Source organism: Globicephala melas, chromosome 9 (genome assembly GCF_963455315.2).
Source record: "Globicephala melas chromosome 9, mGloMel1.2, whole genome shotgun sequence".
Lineage (NCBI taxonomy): Eukaryota > Metazoa > Chordata > Mammalia > Artiodactyla > Delphinidae > Globicephala > Globicephala melas.
The window spans coordinates 104,808,271-104,825,802 of NC_083322.1; the positions used below are offsets into that span (position 1 = coordinate 104,808,271).

The 17,532-nt window shown below is 43.0% G+C and overlaps 1 protein-coding gene and 1 non-coding gene across 2 annotated transcripts in view; both read left to right on the forward strand.

Moving 5' to 3' along the window:
* The first annotated feature begins 648 nt into the window (after positions 1-648).
* Positions 649-17,532, forward strand: part of SUN3 (Sad1 and UNC84 domain containing 3) — a 39,812-nt gene continuing 22,928 nt past the window's right edge. The window contains exons 1-3 of the mRNA XM_060305136.1: positions 649-794; positions 4,757-4,818; positions 13,648-13,751. Of these exons, the coding sequence (XP_060161119.1) occupies positions 649-794; positions 4,757-4,818; positions 13,648-13,751 (312 nt within the window). The remainder of the gene's footprint in view (positions 795-4,756; positions 4,819-13,647; positions 13,752-17,532) is intronic.
* LOC115861036 (U6 spliceosomal RNA) lies at positions 15,133-15,239 on the forward strand. Its single transcript, XR_004042662.1, has one exon. It is a non-coding gene; the product is annotated as a U6 spliceosomal RNA (small nuclear RNA).

The following is a 17,532-nucleotide window of genomic DNA, read 5'->3' on the forward strand; positions in this document are numbered from 1 at the left end:
CCTGCACACCACAACGAAGAGTAGTCCCTGCTCGACACAAGTAGAGAAAGCCCTCGAGCAGCAACGAAGACCCAACGCAGCAAAAATAAATTTTAAAAAGTACTGAAGCAAACACAGTGAAACATTGATTTGTTGTAGCAGAATAGTGGGTACGGCGACTTCCCTGGCAGTCCAGTGGTTAAGACTCTGCATTTCCACTGCAGGGGGCACAGGTTCGATCCTTGGTTGGGGAATGAAGATCCTACATGCCGTGAGGCATGGCCAAAAGAAAAAAAAATTAATAAAAAAAAATTGAGAACAGTGGGTACGGGTACCCTGGCATTTCCTGGTATGTTTGGGAGCTGCTGCCGTAAAGCACTGTGATGTACACTCAGGACGTGTGCTGGCTGGTGGAGGGGGCCGCGTGCACCCGCTGCGTGGGGCTGGGCCATTGTGATGCGTCACAGAAGGTGATGCAACAGAAGAGCCCGAGGCATCTCAAGGTTTGTTCACTCGGTTTCCTCCTCGAAGGACAACCACCTGAGAAGTAAGAAGACAAAACCCAAACCAACACAAAGCGCATTATGGATCGCATCATGTTTTCTATCAAGTAGCAAAGAGACAGCGGACGGTATTCCATCTACCAGCAATTTGTTCCTCGTGGGGAAAATGAGTGGAAGACCCAGGTCGAGGTGGAGCGCCTGGCTCTTCAGGGCTCCTTCTGAGGAAGCCAGCAGCGGCCCAGGCAGGAGCACTGTGCTCTCCGAGCAGGAAAACCCTGATGCCAGCGGGTGCATACTTGCAGGGGGGATTCGGTAAGATCTGGTGGTATACGTGTCACGTGTCCTATGTGCTCTGTTCACCTGGAAAATAACCCTCCTTTATAGAGAAAGCGTCTGAAGTTTCTCTGAATCCCAGTACTTTCTGTGGACTGCTGTCTTCTTTCTACGGCAGGGTTTTTAGGTGAATTACAGCAAGTGGGAGACAAGGGTTATAAAAGAGAAGACATTCTTTCTTAATGTCACTTTGGCAGCAGTGTGAAATTATGTGATTGTAACCTGCAGCATCTCCGGTCATTCGTCAGTGGCCTCTTGCCCGGTCTCTGTCGTGTGCAGTGTCCAGCGCTGAGCTTTACGACTCTGGACACAGAGGGCATTTGTTACGTCCTTGGGTGAGAATTGACTACACAGGCTGTTAGTGGGTACACATTTTGAGCTAATAACTGTCTCCTCTAGTTAGAGCACGTGAGGAGACAGCAGGAAAGCCCCGGCCACTTGGGTGGCCCAAAGACCCAAGACCCTTCACCTGCCCCCTTGGAGCTGCCTGCTGGGAAAACAAAACAAAGAGTAATGAAGTAACCGTCCCCATGGTAACAGCTAAGGTTTAATCAAAAAGCTTAGTTAACCTTTGGTTAATGAGGTATGTGGTAATTTTCACTAAGCCAGTCCCTCGGGAGGGGTCCATGACCTGAGTAACTCTCTTTAGACAGTGGATCCGCCAGGTGACCAGTGAGATTTCAAGGTGGTTTTAAGACTGCACGTTTGGAGAAGAGGGCTGGGAAGACCTTCCTCTCTGTTGCTTTTAGCACATTCTCACCACCCTGGATGGACAATAGACATGATTGCTTTTTGTAGATGGATAAGCCACTTAAAGATTCTATATGGGGGGAATTAGGTGGCTCATTCTGTAGAGGAACAAAATTTGCCCCCTCCCCCATAAAATATGTCTCTTTGGCATGAGGGCTCATTTAGGCCGATTATTTTGAAGAAACAGAAGACTCAGGAGGTTCTTTTTACCTTCCCCTTAGTTGTGTAAAGAACTGAGATAAAGGGACCGTCCCTGGAACAGAGCTATCAGCCGGGAGGGATGTCTGCAAAGAATTGGGGCAAGGGGTGGGGACTGGCAGGGCCCAGACATCAGAGTCCACTCTGTGTCCCACTGTCTCTGCTTTTATGTACCAGACACTTGCTTTTCCATCCCCATGTGAACTGCCTCCCTCCCCTCTGAAGTCCCAACCCTGACCTCCTCTTCTGCCTTTAGCTGAAGATGGTAGTTGAGGTGAGGGTCTCAGCCATCTGGGCGAGCGACTTCGTTTTCCTGGCTTCCCTCACACGTACCTGTTATAAAACTTGTGTTTGCTTAATCTGTCTCAGGTCCATTTAATTCTTAGACCAGCCAGAGGAACCTAGGAGGGGAGAGGAAAATGTTTTCCTCCCTGACAGTCCTGAGTCTATACTCCCCGCGGGGTTTGAGCTGCTTCGGGAGCTGTCAGGTTACAAGCCCAATGGACAGTACAGCTCAGGAGCAGATCCCTGAGGGAGTAAATCTGTCCATTTGGTCAACTAGCTCAAACGAATTCAGGAAATCTGTTTCCTGTCTGGTTCGCATAATGTTAAACAGCAATGTTACTTTCTGTGGCCTGGGGTTTTAGGTTAATTACAGCAAGTGGGGTACAAGGGTTCTGAAAGAGAAAGACATTCTTTTTTAAAAAATGCACTTCGGCAGCAGTGTGAAATTATGACTGTAAACTGCAGCCTCTCGGGTCATTCGTCAGTGGCCTCTTGCCCGGTCTCTCTCGTGAGCAGGGTCCAGCACTATGAATGAAGCAGCTTCCAGACTTGAGGTCCCTTGCTCAGCCATTCTTCATTCGCCTGGAGCAGGGAATTCTGCCTTTCTGTTGATGGAAACTAGCTCATAACAGGTCAAAACCCCAAACTCAAACTGCTCAAGGGATTTGCTGAAACTCAGGTCCAGCAGTGTCATAGGGGCGGGGTGGGCAGCAGGCCGTTGCCGCCAGACTGTGGGCACACGTCCGTCTCCAAGGGTCCGAGGGACCTGGTCCCCATTTGCGTGGCCTGAGGAGGCTGAGGGCCGGCTGGGTCCTGGGCACCTGTCTCCCTCAGTGATGATGGCTGGGCAGGTCTGGGAACCTGGCCCTGAGGGCACTGCCAGCTGAGATTCCTCAGCGGGGCCTGGGCACTGGCAGGAAGACCCAGACTGTGTGCTGGATGAGCGCCCCCTGGCAGGGTGACCGGCCCGCACAGGGACCCCCGTCCCCTCAGCCATGGCCTGGACCTCGGAGGGCGAAAGTCAAGACGTGGGACCTGAACAAGTAAGATGTGGGGTGATGATGCCGCAAGGGCGCATGGAGAAGGAATTTAATGCCTGTCTTTCTCTTTCTTGTCTACGACCTTTAAGAGCATTACACCTTTAGATAAAAACTTGCAGGACAGAGGATAACATTTGTTTTGATGGAGGTTTATAGGAACATCGTGACCTGACCTTCCCGGACAGCTGTGAGAACAAAGGCTCTGACACCAGGAAGCCTGCAGCCCTTTCCTACGAAAGGGCTTTGCTGAAAGGCTTCAGGGAGTTCTGGGGTTTTAAGGCGTGAGCCACCCGTCTCCTTCATCGGCCCTGAAATAAAACTTTATCTGCTCCACGCTCCAACGTTTCTGTTTCGTCTGCCCTCACTGTGCATCGGGCCCACAGACTTGCGTTCAGTAACAACGCCCTCTTTCCTAAGTTGTGACTCAGTGCCTCCCCTGCTACGTCAAGGTGCCATCTGTAATTAATGAGTGATTCATCTTTACCTAGTTTTTCGTACGTTTTAAATAGAAATTTCAGTCTGCCACCTTAGAGTACTTTGTCCCAAAGCTCCTAGCCTTCTGTCTTAACGAGATTAGCCTATTTTAGCCATTGTGTTTTTTTTTCTTTTTAAACAATCTTTAAAGTTGGATGTGAAAAGGTTATAACTGGGATCACATTGTAAAACTCTTTGGAAAAATCTACTGCGGCTGACTGTGCACAGACTCTACCACCCAGCAGTTCCTCTCTTGGGAGTTCACCTAAATGAAATACACACGGTGCGTTCATCAAAAGCCACGGACAAGAGCGCTCACAGCAGCATCGTTCGTAAGACTGTAACGGTGTTGTGCATCACGGCCCCTAATGCCCACCAGCATTAGGATGGTACCCGTCTGTGCACTCACACAGTGGGGTACTCTGCAGTGATAAGAATGAAGGGGCTCCAGCCACGCAGCGTGAGGCCATGGATGGCTCGCGAACATTCAGAGGATCAGCCACACATATGTTCCGTTTACGATTCTTCCCAACCAGGAAGCCTACTCAGTGGGCACAGAGCCTGGGAGAGAGGTGCCCTTCAGGGGCGGGAAATGCAGGGTCTGATGGGGGCCCAGAGGGGCTGCTGACCAGCCGCCGTGCTCTTTCCTTGTTCTGGGTGAAGTTACATGGATACGTTCATTTTGTGAAGGTCCACTGAGCTGTGTGATGGTTTGTGCTCTTTTCTGTGTGTATGTTGTACTTCAATAAAAAGCGGGAAAGAAGGTTAGGATTGCTTTCAAGAATTTTATCAGATAGTTGCTCATTGTTGTAGTTCTTTAGCTGAATACCGAATTTCCACAAAATCAGACTCTGACTTTTCTTTTTTCTCTTTGGCTCACACTACATTGCAGGCCTCTAAGAAAACAGACCTCTGTTTTCTTCTTTATAAGCATTTATAGGCATAAAAACATGGAACAGCATGACAGTAATGTGTGTGAAAGAGAGGGGTGTGTATGTATGTGTGAATATGTATATGCACCAGCCTGAATACTGTTTTCCCTCAATTTCACAGATAGTGGATTAGGAATTAAATTAACTCACATACTCAGCCTAGTCCTGTTTCTTTACTTGGTTGTAGAGGTTAAAGTTCAAATTAAAGGTTAAGGGTGGTGTGTTGTTAAATTCTTTTTGCTGTTCTTCTTCTTCTTTTCAGGTTAACTCGATCATGCAAGACTGTCACGAGTGTGGTGTTTATACTGACATTTCTTCTTCTAGGTGAGTCCTCCTAAATAATGATCCTTGAAGCCATTTCACAGGATGTGTGTGGTGAGAGACATCACAGTGGAATGACTCACATTTGTAATAAATGCCACAGGAGCCTGGAAGCGACTGCACGCTCTTGAACCATTCCTTTTTTTTTTTGTCTTTTATTTCTGATCGTAAAAGTAATATGGGCATCTTTGTGAAAACTTAGCAAGTACTTTATTTCTCTTAGAATCACAGTTTAAAATGAAAGAAGTTGCTGTGAAGTTAAGAATCCTGTATATTTTTATTGCAAACACATACAATTGACCTTTTCTAAATCTGGGTGACTCATCTTATGGGATTTTGACAACCAAAGGCTCTGGCTTATCATAGGATTCTTGAAGAAATGATGGAGCATGCAGTTTGCAGTTTTCTGACTGTAAATATCACCCATCACAAACCCTAGCACACCGGAAACCTGCTCTGTGGTATGCAGACAACCTGAAGTGTAGACTGCCCATGAAAGAGTTCCACCCAGTTCCACCACGAAATGCTGTTTTACATGGCACTGGGGGCTATTTAGCTGGGACTGCATGCAGATACCTGGACCAAGGGCTCTGTGAAGCTTGCACCAGCCTTCCTTTAGCCGCATCTTAGTGCCCTGAGCACCCACCCCATCTCAGCAGACCTCTAGACTAGACTTTGAACATTCCAGTTCCTACCGAGAACTGCACGCTGCCTGGCTCTGCTGCTTCCAGCTGTCTGGTCTTCATCTCTGCTGATTTCAGTCTGTGAACCTCAGGGGGCCGCCCCCGCACCCCCGACCCCTTGCTGCTGCCCGCCCCTGACTCATGAACCCTCTGTGATGAGATTTCCCACAGCTCCACCCTAGCCCCATGTACAGTGATCCACGTCTGCTCTTCTTAGGCTCCACCTCCCTGCCTGTGTCAGGAACACGCCATGTGAACGGTAGAACTATTTGTGCTCAGGATTTTCCTTGTTTTGGAAATGAATACCCTATATTCCTTTGATATCTTTTAAGATACATCTTCACAGTGCATGCAAACTTCTTCTTTGTCTTTCCCCACTGTAAGCTTGCCCACTTGCCCACAAAGGGGCCAGATCCATTTTAGACACCACTGATGTGTGAATGATTTCAATGGAATTAAAGTGGACTCAGATCCTTTTTTTTTTTTAATTTATTTTCAGCTGCATTGGGTCTTCGTTGCTGTGCATGGGCTTTCTCTAGTTGCAGCGAGCAGGGGCTACTCTTCGTTGCGGTGTGCAGGTTTCTCATTGCAGTGGCTTTTCTTGTTGTGGAGCACCGGCTCTAGAGCGCAGGCTCAATAGTTGTGGCACACGGGCTCAGTAGTTGTGGCTTATGGGCTCTAGAGCGCAGGCTCAGTAGTTGTGGCGCACGGGCTTAGTTGCTCTGTGGCATGTGGGACCTTCCCGGACCAGGGCTGGAACCTGTTGTCCCCTGCATTGGCAGGCGGATTCTTAACCACTGCGCCACCAGGGAAGCCCCTCAGATCCTTTTTTTTAATCTACTGGGGTGAAATCCACATAATATAAAATTAACCATTTAGAAGTGAACAGTTTAGTGGCATTGAGTGCATTCACAGTGTTGTACAACTACCACTTCTAATTCCGAAACATTTTCATCAACCCCAAAAGAAACCCCACACCCATTAATCAGTCACTCCCCATTGCCCCTCCCCTATCCCCTGGCAACCACCAATCTGCTTCTGTTTCTAAGGATTAACATGCTCTGAATGTGTCATATAAACGGAACCATACAATGGATGGCCATTTTTGTCTGGCTTCTTTCACTAAGCATCATGTTTTTGAGGCTCACCCATGTTGTAGATGAATAAGTGCTTCATTCCTTTTTGTGGATGAATAATATCCCATTGTATGAATAGACCACAATTTGTTTATCCAATCAACTCTGGATGGGCATCCACTGCTTCCACCTTTCGGCTGTTTGAATAGTGCTTCTATGAACATGCGTATACATGTACTTGTTTGAATACGGTAAGTCCTCTACATACGAGCCTTCACGTTGTGGACTTCCAAAGATTTGAATGTACGTTCACATGTCCAATCACATAACTTAGTTCACATGTCTGGTGTACATTGTCATGTGTGTGCATCCTCTATAAGTGGTTGTGCTTTTGTGTACTATACAGTACTGTATAGAGTACTGTAGGACAGTATCTTTATTTCTTGCCTGTTCCCTCGATGCCAGCCCCTGTATGCCAGCTGTTGTACTACTGTACTTTTCAAGGCACTATACTGTAGAATTTAAAATGTTTTCTTTATTTTTTGTGTTTGTTTGTTTTTTATGTATTTTTTGTGTGAAAAGTATTATAAGTATTTGGACTTATGAAAAAATTGGACTTATGAACTAGCTCTCAGAACAGAACTCGTTCACATGTAGTGGACTTACTGTACCTCTTTTCAATTCTTTGTGTTATATTCCTACTAGCAAGTTGCTAGGGAGGAATTGCCAAACTCTTTTCCAGAGAAGCTGCACCATTTCACTTTCCCACCAGCAATGTATGATGGTCCCAGTTTCCACACATCCTCACCGACACTTGTTATTCTCCATTTTTTAGGATTATAGCCATCCTAGTGGATGTGAAGTGCCGTCTCATTGTGGTTTTGATTTGCATTTCCCTAATGATTGATGTTGACTAATATTGAGCCACTTTTTATGTGCTTGTTTGACATCTATATATCTTCTTTGGAGAAAGTCTCTTCTAGTCCTTTGCCCATTTGATTGGGCTTTTGTCTTTTTGTGGTTAGACTTGTAAGAGTCCTTTATATTAATATATTCTGGATATTAGACCCCTCTCAGATATATAATTTGCAGCTATTTTCTTTCATTCAGTAGGTTGCCCTTTCACTTTTTGAGTAATGTCCTTTGATGCACAAAATGTTTTAATTTTAATGGTGTCATATCTAAGAATCCATTACTAAATTTTCGGTCATGACAATTTACTTCTATGTCTTTTCTGAGAGTTGTATGATTTTCGCTCTTATATTTAGCTCATTGATCCATTTTGAGTTAATTTTTGTATATAGCATGAAGTAGGGATCCAACTTCATATTTTAGCAAATGGACATCCAGTTATCTCAGCATCATTTGTTGAAAAGACTGTATTCCCCATTGAATGGTCTTGACACCCTTGTCAAAAAATTCAATCAGCCATAGATGTATGGGCTTATTTCTGGATGTGAAATTCTATCCCATTGGTCTATATGTCTATCTCTATGCCTGGACCACATTGCTGGAATTTGACAGGGATTGCTTGAAATCTATAGACAGTTTCAGGTAGTATTCTCATCTTAACAATAGTAAGCATCCTGATTTATTTACATCTTTAAAAAATACCTTTCAGCATTCTTTTATAGTTTTCAGTTTAGGTTGTAAAATGTGTCTCCTGTAGGCAACATATAGTTGGATCATGTTTTTTTAATCCATTCTGGCAGTCTTTATTTTGATTGGAGAGTTTAATCCATTTACATGTAAAGTAATTACTGATAAGAAAAGAATTCCGCCATTTTCCTATTGTTTTCTCTGTCTTATACCTTGTTTGGTCCTCATTTTATTCATTATTGCCTTTTGTGTTTAATTATTTTTTGTGTTTTTTTTTTCTTGGCTGTGCTGCACAGCATGTGGGATCCTAGTTCCCTGATAAGGGAACAAACCTGCACCCCATGCAATGGAAGCACACAGTCTTAACCACTGGACCACCAGGGACGTCCCTGTAGTGTACTGTTTTGATTTTCTTCTCATTTTGTGGATATGTTTTAGAAGTTTTCATGGGGACTACCCAGGAGATTACAACTAACACTCTGAATTCATAAAATACAGCCTGAATTGGTACCAACATAACTTCAACAGCATATAAATACTCTGCTCCTATACAGCTACATCCCTTCCTCTTTTATGCTGTTGTCAAAAATTACACCCTTTTTTTTAACACCTTTATTGGAGTATAATTGCTTTACAATGGTGTGTTAGTTTCTGCTTTATAACAAAGTGAATCAGTTATACATATGTTCCCATATCTCTTCGCTCTTGTGTCTCACTCCTTCCCACCCTCCCTATCCCACCCCTCTAGGTGGTCACAAAGCACGGAGCTGATCTCCCTGTGCCATGAGGTTGCTTCCCACTAGCTATCTATTTTACATTTGGTAGTGTATATATGTCCATGCCACTGTCTCACTTTGTCACAGCTCACCCTTACCCCTCCCCATATCCTGAAGTCCATTCTCTAGTAGGTGTGTGTCTGTATTCACGTCTTACACCTAGGTTCTTCATGATCTTTTTTTTTTTCCTTAGATTCCATATATATGTGTTAGCATACGGTATTTCTTTTTCTCTTTCTGACTTACTTCACTCTGTATGACAGACTCTAGATCCATCCACCTCACTACAAATAACTCAATTTCATTTCTTTTTATGGCTGAGTAATATTAAATTGTATATATGTGCCACATCTTCTTTATCCATTCATCCAATGAGGGACTCTTAGGTTGCTTCCATCTCCTGGTTTTTGTAAATAGAGCTGCAATGAACATTTTGGTACATGACTCTTTTTGAATTATGGTTTTCTCAGGTTATATGCCCAGTAGTGGGATTGCTGGGTCGTATGGTAGTTCTATTTGTAGTTTTTTAAGGAACCTCCATACTGTTTTCCATAGTGGCTGTATCAATTTACATTCCCACCAGCAGTGCAAGAGTGTTGCCTTTTCTCCATACCCTCTCCAGCATTTATTGTTTCTAGATTTTTTGATGATGCCCATTCTGACTGGTGTGAGATGATATCTCATTGTAGTTTTGCTTTGCATTTCTCTAATGATTAATGATGTTGAGCGTTCTTTCATGTGTTTGTTGGCAGTCTGTATATCTTCTTCGGAGAAATGTCTGTTTAGGTCTTGTGCCCATTTTTGGATTGAGTTGTTTGTTTTTTTGTTATTGAGCTGCATGAGCTGCTTGTAAATTTTGGAGATTAATCCTTTGTCAGTTGCTTCATTTGCACATATTTTCTTCCATTTTGAGGGTTGTCTTTTTGTCTTGTTTATGGTTGCCTTTGCTGGGCAAAAGCTTTTAAGTTTCATTAGGTCCCATTTGTTTATTTTTGTTTTTATTTCCATTTCTCTAGGAGGTGGGTCAAAAAGGATCTTGCTGTGATTTATGTCATAGAGTGTTCTGCCTATGTTTTCCTCTAAGAGTTTGATAGTTTCTGGCCTTACATTTAGGTCTTTAATCCATTTTGAGCTTATTTTTGTGTATGGTGTTAGGGAGTGTTCTAATCTCATACTTTTACATGTACCTGTCCAGTTTTCCCAGCACCACTTATTGAAGAGGCTGTCTTTTCTCCACTGTATATTCTTGCCTCTTTTATCAAAGATAAGGTGACCATAGGTGCGTGTGTTTATCTCTGGGTTTTCTATCCTGTTCCATTGAGCTATATTTCTATTTTTGTGCCAGTACCATACTGTCTTGATTACTATAGCTTTGTAGTATAGTCTGAAGTCAGGGAGCCTGATTCCTCCAACTCCATTTTTTGTTCTCAAGATTGCTTTGGCTATTCGGGGTCTTTTGTGTTTCCATACAAATTGTGAAATTTTTTGTTCTAGCTCTGTGAAAAATGCCAGTGGTAGTTTGATAGGGATTGCATTGAATCTGTAGATTGCTTTGGGTAGTAGAGTCATTTTCACAATGTTGATTCTTCCAATCCAAGAACATTTTATATCTCTCCATCTATTTGTATTATCTTTAATTTCTTTTATCAGTGTCTTATAATTTTCTGCATGCAGGTCTTTTGTCTCCTTAGGTAGGTTTATTCCTCGATATTTTATTCTTTTTGTTGCAGTGGTAAATGGGAGAGTTTTCTTAATTTCATTTTCGATTTTTCATCATTAGTGTATAGGAATGCCAGAGATTTCTGTGCATTAATTTTATATTCTGCTACTTTACCAAATTCATTGATTAGCTCTAGTAGTTTTCTGGTAGCATCTTTTGGATTCTCTATGTATAGTATCATGTCATCTGCAAACAGTGACAGCTTTACTTCTTCTTTTCCAATTTGGATTCCTTTTATTTCCTTTTCTTCTCTGATTGCTGTGGCTAAAACTTCTGAAACTATGTTGAATAAGATTGGTGAGAGTGGGTAACCTTGTCTTGTTCCTGATCTTACAGGAAATGGTTTCAACCATTTTTCACCATTGAGGACGATGTTGGCTGTGGGTTTGTCATATATGGCCTTTAATATGTTGAGGAAAGTTCCCTCTATACCTAGTTTCTGCAGGGTTTTTATCATAAATGGGTGTTGAATTTTGTCGAAAGATTTCTGTGCATCTATTGAGATGGTCATATGGTTTTTCTCCTTCGATTTGTTAATATGGTGTATCACATTGATTGATTTGCATTTATTGAAGAATCCTTGCATCTCTGGGATAAATCCCACTTGATCATGGTGTATGATCCTTTTAATGTGCTGTTGGATTCTGTTTGCTAGTATTTTGTTGAGGATTTTTGCATCTATGTTCATCAGTGATATTGGCCTGTAATTTTCTTTCTTTGTGACATCTTTGTCTGTTTTTCATATCAGGGTGATTGTGGCCTCATATTTTGTATCCACTAACATAGATCTATAATTATTTTTATGCATTTGTCTTTTTAATCACGCAGGAAATATAAAGAGTTACGAAGCAAAAATACAATAATACTGGCTTTTATATTTACTTATTAAAACTTATAGTTGCCTTTACTGGAGATATTGATTTTCCAGATGACATTGACTCTCTAGTGCCCTTTCACTTCAGCCTGAAGGAGTCCCTTTAGCATTTACTGTAGGGCAGGTATTCTGGCAATAACTTCTTCAGTTTTTGTTTTCTGGGAATGTCTTAATTTCCTCTTCATTTTGAAAGATAATTTGGGTGGATATAGAATTCTTGGTTGGCATGTTTTGGTTTTTTTTCCTTTCAGCATGTTAAATATGTCATCCCACCAACTTCTGGCTTCCATAGTTTCTGATAATATTCAGAGATCTGATAATATTCTTATTAAGGATTCCTTGTACTTGACAAGTAGTATTTATCTTGCTCTTTTCAAGATTCTCTGTCTTGGACTTGAGGACACAGTGGGGAAGGGGAAGCTGGGATGAAGTGAGAGAGTAGCAATGACATATATACACTACCAAGGGTGGGAGGGAGGCTCAAGAGGGAGGGGATATGGGGATATATGTATACATATAGCTGATTTACTTTGTTGTACAGTAGAAACTAACACAACATTATAAAGCAATTATACTCCAATGAAGATGTAAAAAAATAAAAAAAATTATCTGTCTTTGACTTTTGACTGACTGATTATAGTGTGTCCTAGTATAAGTCTCCTTAAGTTTATCCTAGTTAGAGTTTGTTGAGCTTCTTGGATGCGTAGATTTATGCTTTTCATCAAATTGGGAAGTTTTCAGCTATTATTTATTCAGATATCTTTCGCTCTGTCTTCTTCTGGGACTCCCATATTGTACATTGATAAGTTTGAGGCTGTTTTGCAGGTCTCTCAAGCCCTGTGTACTTTCTTTATTCTTTCTCCTCCTCATCATCATACTTGATAATTTCAATTGTTCTGTCTCTGAGTTCATTGATTCTCTCTTTTGCCTACTCACATCTGCTGTTGAGCCCTTTCAGTGAATTTTTTCATTTCAGTTATTGTACTTTTCAGCTCCAGAATTTGTATTTGGTTCCTTTTATAATTTTTCTATTGGTATTATCATTTTATTCATACTTCATTTCTTTGGTTTTCTTTAGTTCTTTGTCCATGGTTTCCTTTAGTTTTTGAGCATATTTAAGACAGATGGGTTATAAAGTTTTTTTCTAGTTAGTCCAATGTTTGGGCTTCCTCAGAGATGTCATGGCCAGTTTATATCTTGAAATCTTTCAACAGACATTGCAGCCTCCCAGAAAACTGTTCTAGCCCAAGGGAGTGGGTAGAAACAAAGGTCAGCCTCTGCACCAGCTAATCAGGGGAACACTAGGCAGGTCAAAACTCAGAGTCACACTAGTTGAAGAACAATGTCTGTATTAGACCCCTGGCACAACATCTGCACCAGAAACATTGGCTGCCATCTGCACAGCCACTGCCACCATTCTGGGGAGTGGGAGATGGTAGGGCAAGTGAGCAATAATGCCACACTGTTCTCTTTCCAAAACTAATCTGCCCTTTTCTTCAGTCCTCTGGTTGCTGTAAGTTTGAGATTAGATTTCAGAATTCCAATAAAGTTGGTCCTGTTAGTCTTTGCAAGCTTATGATTGTTTCAATGAAGGAACACGTTTTTGAGCCCCTTATGCTGCCATTTAAAATTATTGTCACCCAAGAATCTGATATAGCTTCCCTGCTTAGAGAAATCTCTATTAATATATGTTGTCCACAAAAATTCAATTAACAATCAGGTTAAGAAGGAAAAAGAGGAATTTTATTCAAGGCAAACTGAGGATTATATCTCAGGAGACAGACTCTCAGTAGTTCTGAGAACTGTTCCACCTGTTAGAAGTCGAAGGCACATATACATTTTTGAGACAAAAGCTCATACGTCAAAATGACATGCTGATATTTATATAAAGTTCACGCCCGTCTTTGAGGAGCCCTGGTTAATGTGTAATGCAGATGCACACTGCATATTAGGCAGGGAGGGAGAAGGCCCAAATGGACACAGAAAGAACTTAAATTTTTTTTTTGTCCTGCCTGAAAATATAAATTTTGTTTCATCAATGTAAAATATCTTATAACTGTTTCCAGATAAACTATTTAATCAAAGTCAATCTTTTCCTTAACAGGATTTAGAAATCACATGAGGCTTAAAGAAAAAGAGTTTCCTCAAAAATCCAGACAATTTTATGCTGTAATTGCAGAATATGGTTCACAGCTTTACAATTACCAGGTGATGTTTTGTTAAATCATTTTGTATGTCACTCATTTAAAATCTAATACACTAGATTTGTGATTCATTACCCTTTCTTTCTTCCCTGTTTCTCCCTTTTGCAATGGCAATGTCTATCCTATGCTGCTATGTTTGAAAGCAGTTAATGTGTTTGATTTCACAGCCTCATAGCTGGAGGGGAATTTGCTTCAGGAGGAATTGTACCTGGGGTCTCACCCATATCTGACTTGGATGACATTTAGTTGAGGCTTTGGACTTTAGACTTTTAAGTTGATGCTGGAATGAACAAAGACTTTTGAGCTGTTGGGATAAAATGGATGTATTTTGTATGCAAGAAGGACATTAATTTGGGGGGCCAGGGTTAGAATGTCATAGGCTGAATATTTATGTCCCCCCCCAATTCATATGTTGAAACCTAACCCCAGGTATTAGGAGGTGGGGTCTTTGAGAAGTGATTAAGTCATGACGGTGGAACCCCCATGATTGGGATTAGTGCCCGTTATAAAAAAGATAGCCCAGGGACTTCCCTGGCAGTCCAGTGGTTAAGACTCCACAGTCCCACTGCAGGGTGTGTGGGTTCGATCCCTGGTCGGGAAACTAAGATCCTGCATGGCACATGGTGTGGCCAAAAAATAAAAAATAAAAAAAGATACCCCAGAGGGTTCCCTGCCCTCTCTCTGCCATGTGAGGACACAGTGAGGAGACACTGTCTATGAACAGGAAGTGGTTCTCACCAGATACCAAATCTGCTGGTGCCTTGATCTTGAACTTCTGTCTCCACAACTGTGAGAAATAAACTGTTATTTATAAGCCAACCAGTCTCTGGTATTCTGGAGCAGCCTGAACAAACTAAGCCAGCACCCCAAGGGAAGCTTCAGCACATGGAAAATGGCAACTAACACTTCAGTTAACCACGGCCTGGAGCTGTGGACAGAATGGCCTCCCATCTGTCCTGAAGCTAGTTAGAGCAAAAGGGACTGAGCCTGAGACCAGACACTGGTGTCCTCTCTCTGGTGCACCCCAGCACTCCAGATGTTACCTTGTTTGTCCTATGCTTTGGCCTCTGAAGATGAGAGAAAGGAGGAAGGACAGGAGCTTCAGTCAAGTCAACCACTGCTCCACAGAAAGAAGCGACAGACCAATGAACTCCATCCAGTCAGTGACCTTGGACCTGAGCTTGTGCCCTCTTCCCTGGAAGTTATAAGGTTTAAAATTAGATAACTTGTGGCAGTTTTGTTATAAAAAAAAAAAAAAGTACTGACCACGTGGGGCATTTGTGAACACTTGCATCCAATTTGTCACAGCTCGAAGTATTGGAGCCACATTCTCAGAATCTGACTGAGCCACATTCTCAGTCGACATTACCTGTAAAAACAAAACAGTGCTCACCGAGGCAGTGCACATACAAAAAGTGGACCAGTACAGAGAAGATCAGCACGGCCCCTGAGCAAGGATGACTAGCAGATTCATGAAGGCTTCCGTATTTTTAAGAGTAAAATAGTTAACAATGACTAACAAGGCTGTGGCCCTGCCCACAGCTGTTTCTCTGCCTTTTCTACTCAGCCCTGTCATTTCTCAGGAGGCTGTTGATTCCACACCTGTCCAGTTGACTGCAGATGCCAACTGGTCCTCCTTCAATGGGCATGTTTTGGGTCAGGCAGCAGGTGTTTCATCAGGAGCTCTGTTGGAGATGCTGTGCAGTCCTACTGAAGGCACTGGACATCTGTCCTAACCTTCCATGGGGCTCTGTACACCTGCCCGGAAGGAAGCTCCAGAAAGGTTCTTAGGAGCCCCAGCACCATTCTTATCACAGGACCCTCGTGGAAGGGATGGATCACCAGCCGTACCCAAAGCAGCCTCTGCTGCATCTTTGAGGTTTTCATTTTTCCCTGTGGATGCCAACCCATCTTTCACGTGTTATCTTCCTTTCCCAGCCCTTCTTTTCTCTTCACGTTCATTTCCTCACTTTTTTTTGGTCTGATGGCTTTTTATTTTTTAATTTATTACTTTATTTATTTTTGGCTGTGTTGGGTCTTTGTTGCTGTGCACGGGCTTTCTCTAGTTGCGGCAAGTGGGGGCTACTCTTCGTTCCAGTGTGCAGGCTTCTCATTGTATTGGCTTCTCTTGTTGTGGAGCACGAGTTCTAGAGCACAGGCTCAGTAGTTGTGGCACATGGGCTTAGTAGTAGTGGCTCATGGGCTCTAGAGTGTAGGCTCAGTAGTTGTGGCTCATGGGCTCTAGCGTGCAGGCTCAGTAGCTGTGGCACACAGGCTTAGTTGCTCCGCGGCATGTGGGATCTTCCCAGACCAGGGCTGGAACCCATGTCCCCTGCATTGGCAGGCAGATTCTTAACCACTGTGCCACCAGGGAAGCCCTGGTCTGATGGCTTTTTATACTATATTTGCTCCTATAGTGGAAGCCACCTAAAATCCTTTTGGAAATGAGGCAAATAAAAATGCTTTTAAAAATCCGGAATATGTTAGCTTTCAAAGAACTCTCAAATTTATTTATCGGCAAATTAATGAAGGCATATTTTCTGTATGTTCTTTTAAGGTTAGAACAGAAAAAAAGTAACAGAAGTGCAACACACTGCCTCTACCGACAGGAAACCTATTCAAACAGAAACTGAAAAACTAGAAATAAGAATTTCTCCCTACCAAAAATAAGCTCCCACATCCACATCCACATCAAAATAAAAATGTTGAGGAGAGCCTATAAGAAATTAAATTGTCCACTAATGAGAACCTGCCATTTAGCACAGGGATCTCTACTCAGTGCTCTGTGGTGACCTAAATGGGAAGGAAATCCAAAAAAGAGGGGATATATGTATATGTATAATTTGATTCACTTTGCTGCACAGCAGAAACTAACACAACATTGTAAAACAACAATACTCCAATAAAATATTTTTTAAAATTAAATTGCTCAGCAGAAAAACAAAAGCGAGGTAATTGCTTACTGTGTGGCGTGCTGTGTTCCACTCCACTCCATTGTCACACAACAGTGTGGATGAGATGTCCCTCCTGCCTTGCACCATTTGGGCAGAGCAAACTGATGGGAAGTCAGAGTCTTTGAAACAAAAAAGCAAACTTGTCCGTTGAGAAGGATGGAACATTATTTCCCTGATAACTCATGGTTGGTCACTGCAGTGGGTTGAAAGTGACCCCCAAGAAGCTATTTCATGGCCTGACCCCCAGAACCTGTGCATGGAACCCTTATTTGGAAAAAAGAGTCTCTGCAGATGTAATTAGGGCTCCTGAGATGAAGTCATCCTGGATTTCCCAGATGGGCCCTAAACCCATTGACACGTGTCACACAGCTGATAAGAGACACACAGAGGAGAAGCACCTAGGGGAGAAGGGCGTGTGGGGACAGTGCAGCCACAGCAAGCCCGGGAGCCTCCAGAAGGTGGAAGAAGCAAGAAATGGAATCTCTCTTGAGCCTCAGAGGAAAGTGTGGCCCTGCTGACACCCTGATCTCAGACTTCTGGCCTCTAGGGCTGTAAGAGAATCCACTTCTGTCATTTTAATCTTCTGGGTTTGCAGCCATTGGTGGGGAGCCTGGAACCCACGAGGTTCGTGGAACTTCGCACACAGAGGAGCTGGCAGAAGGAAGCTGGGTGGGCAGGGGCTGCAGCCTGGGAGCAGACCCTCTGTCCGCTGTCCCATGTGGACCTCCTCTGCCATGCCCCATGTGCATCCTAAACGGCAGCAACGTCGTCAGCCTGGCTGGGCACCCCCTGATCAAACGTGAGACGGTCCTGTTGGGACACCCTGCCGGC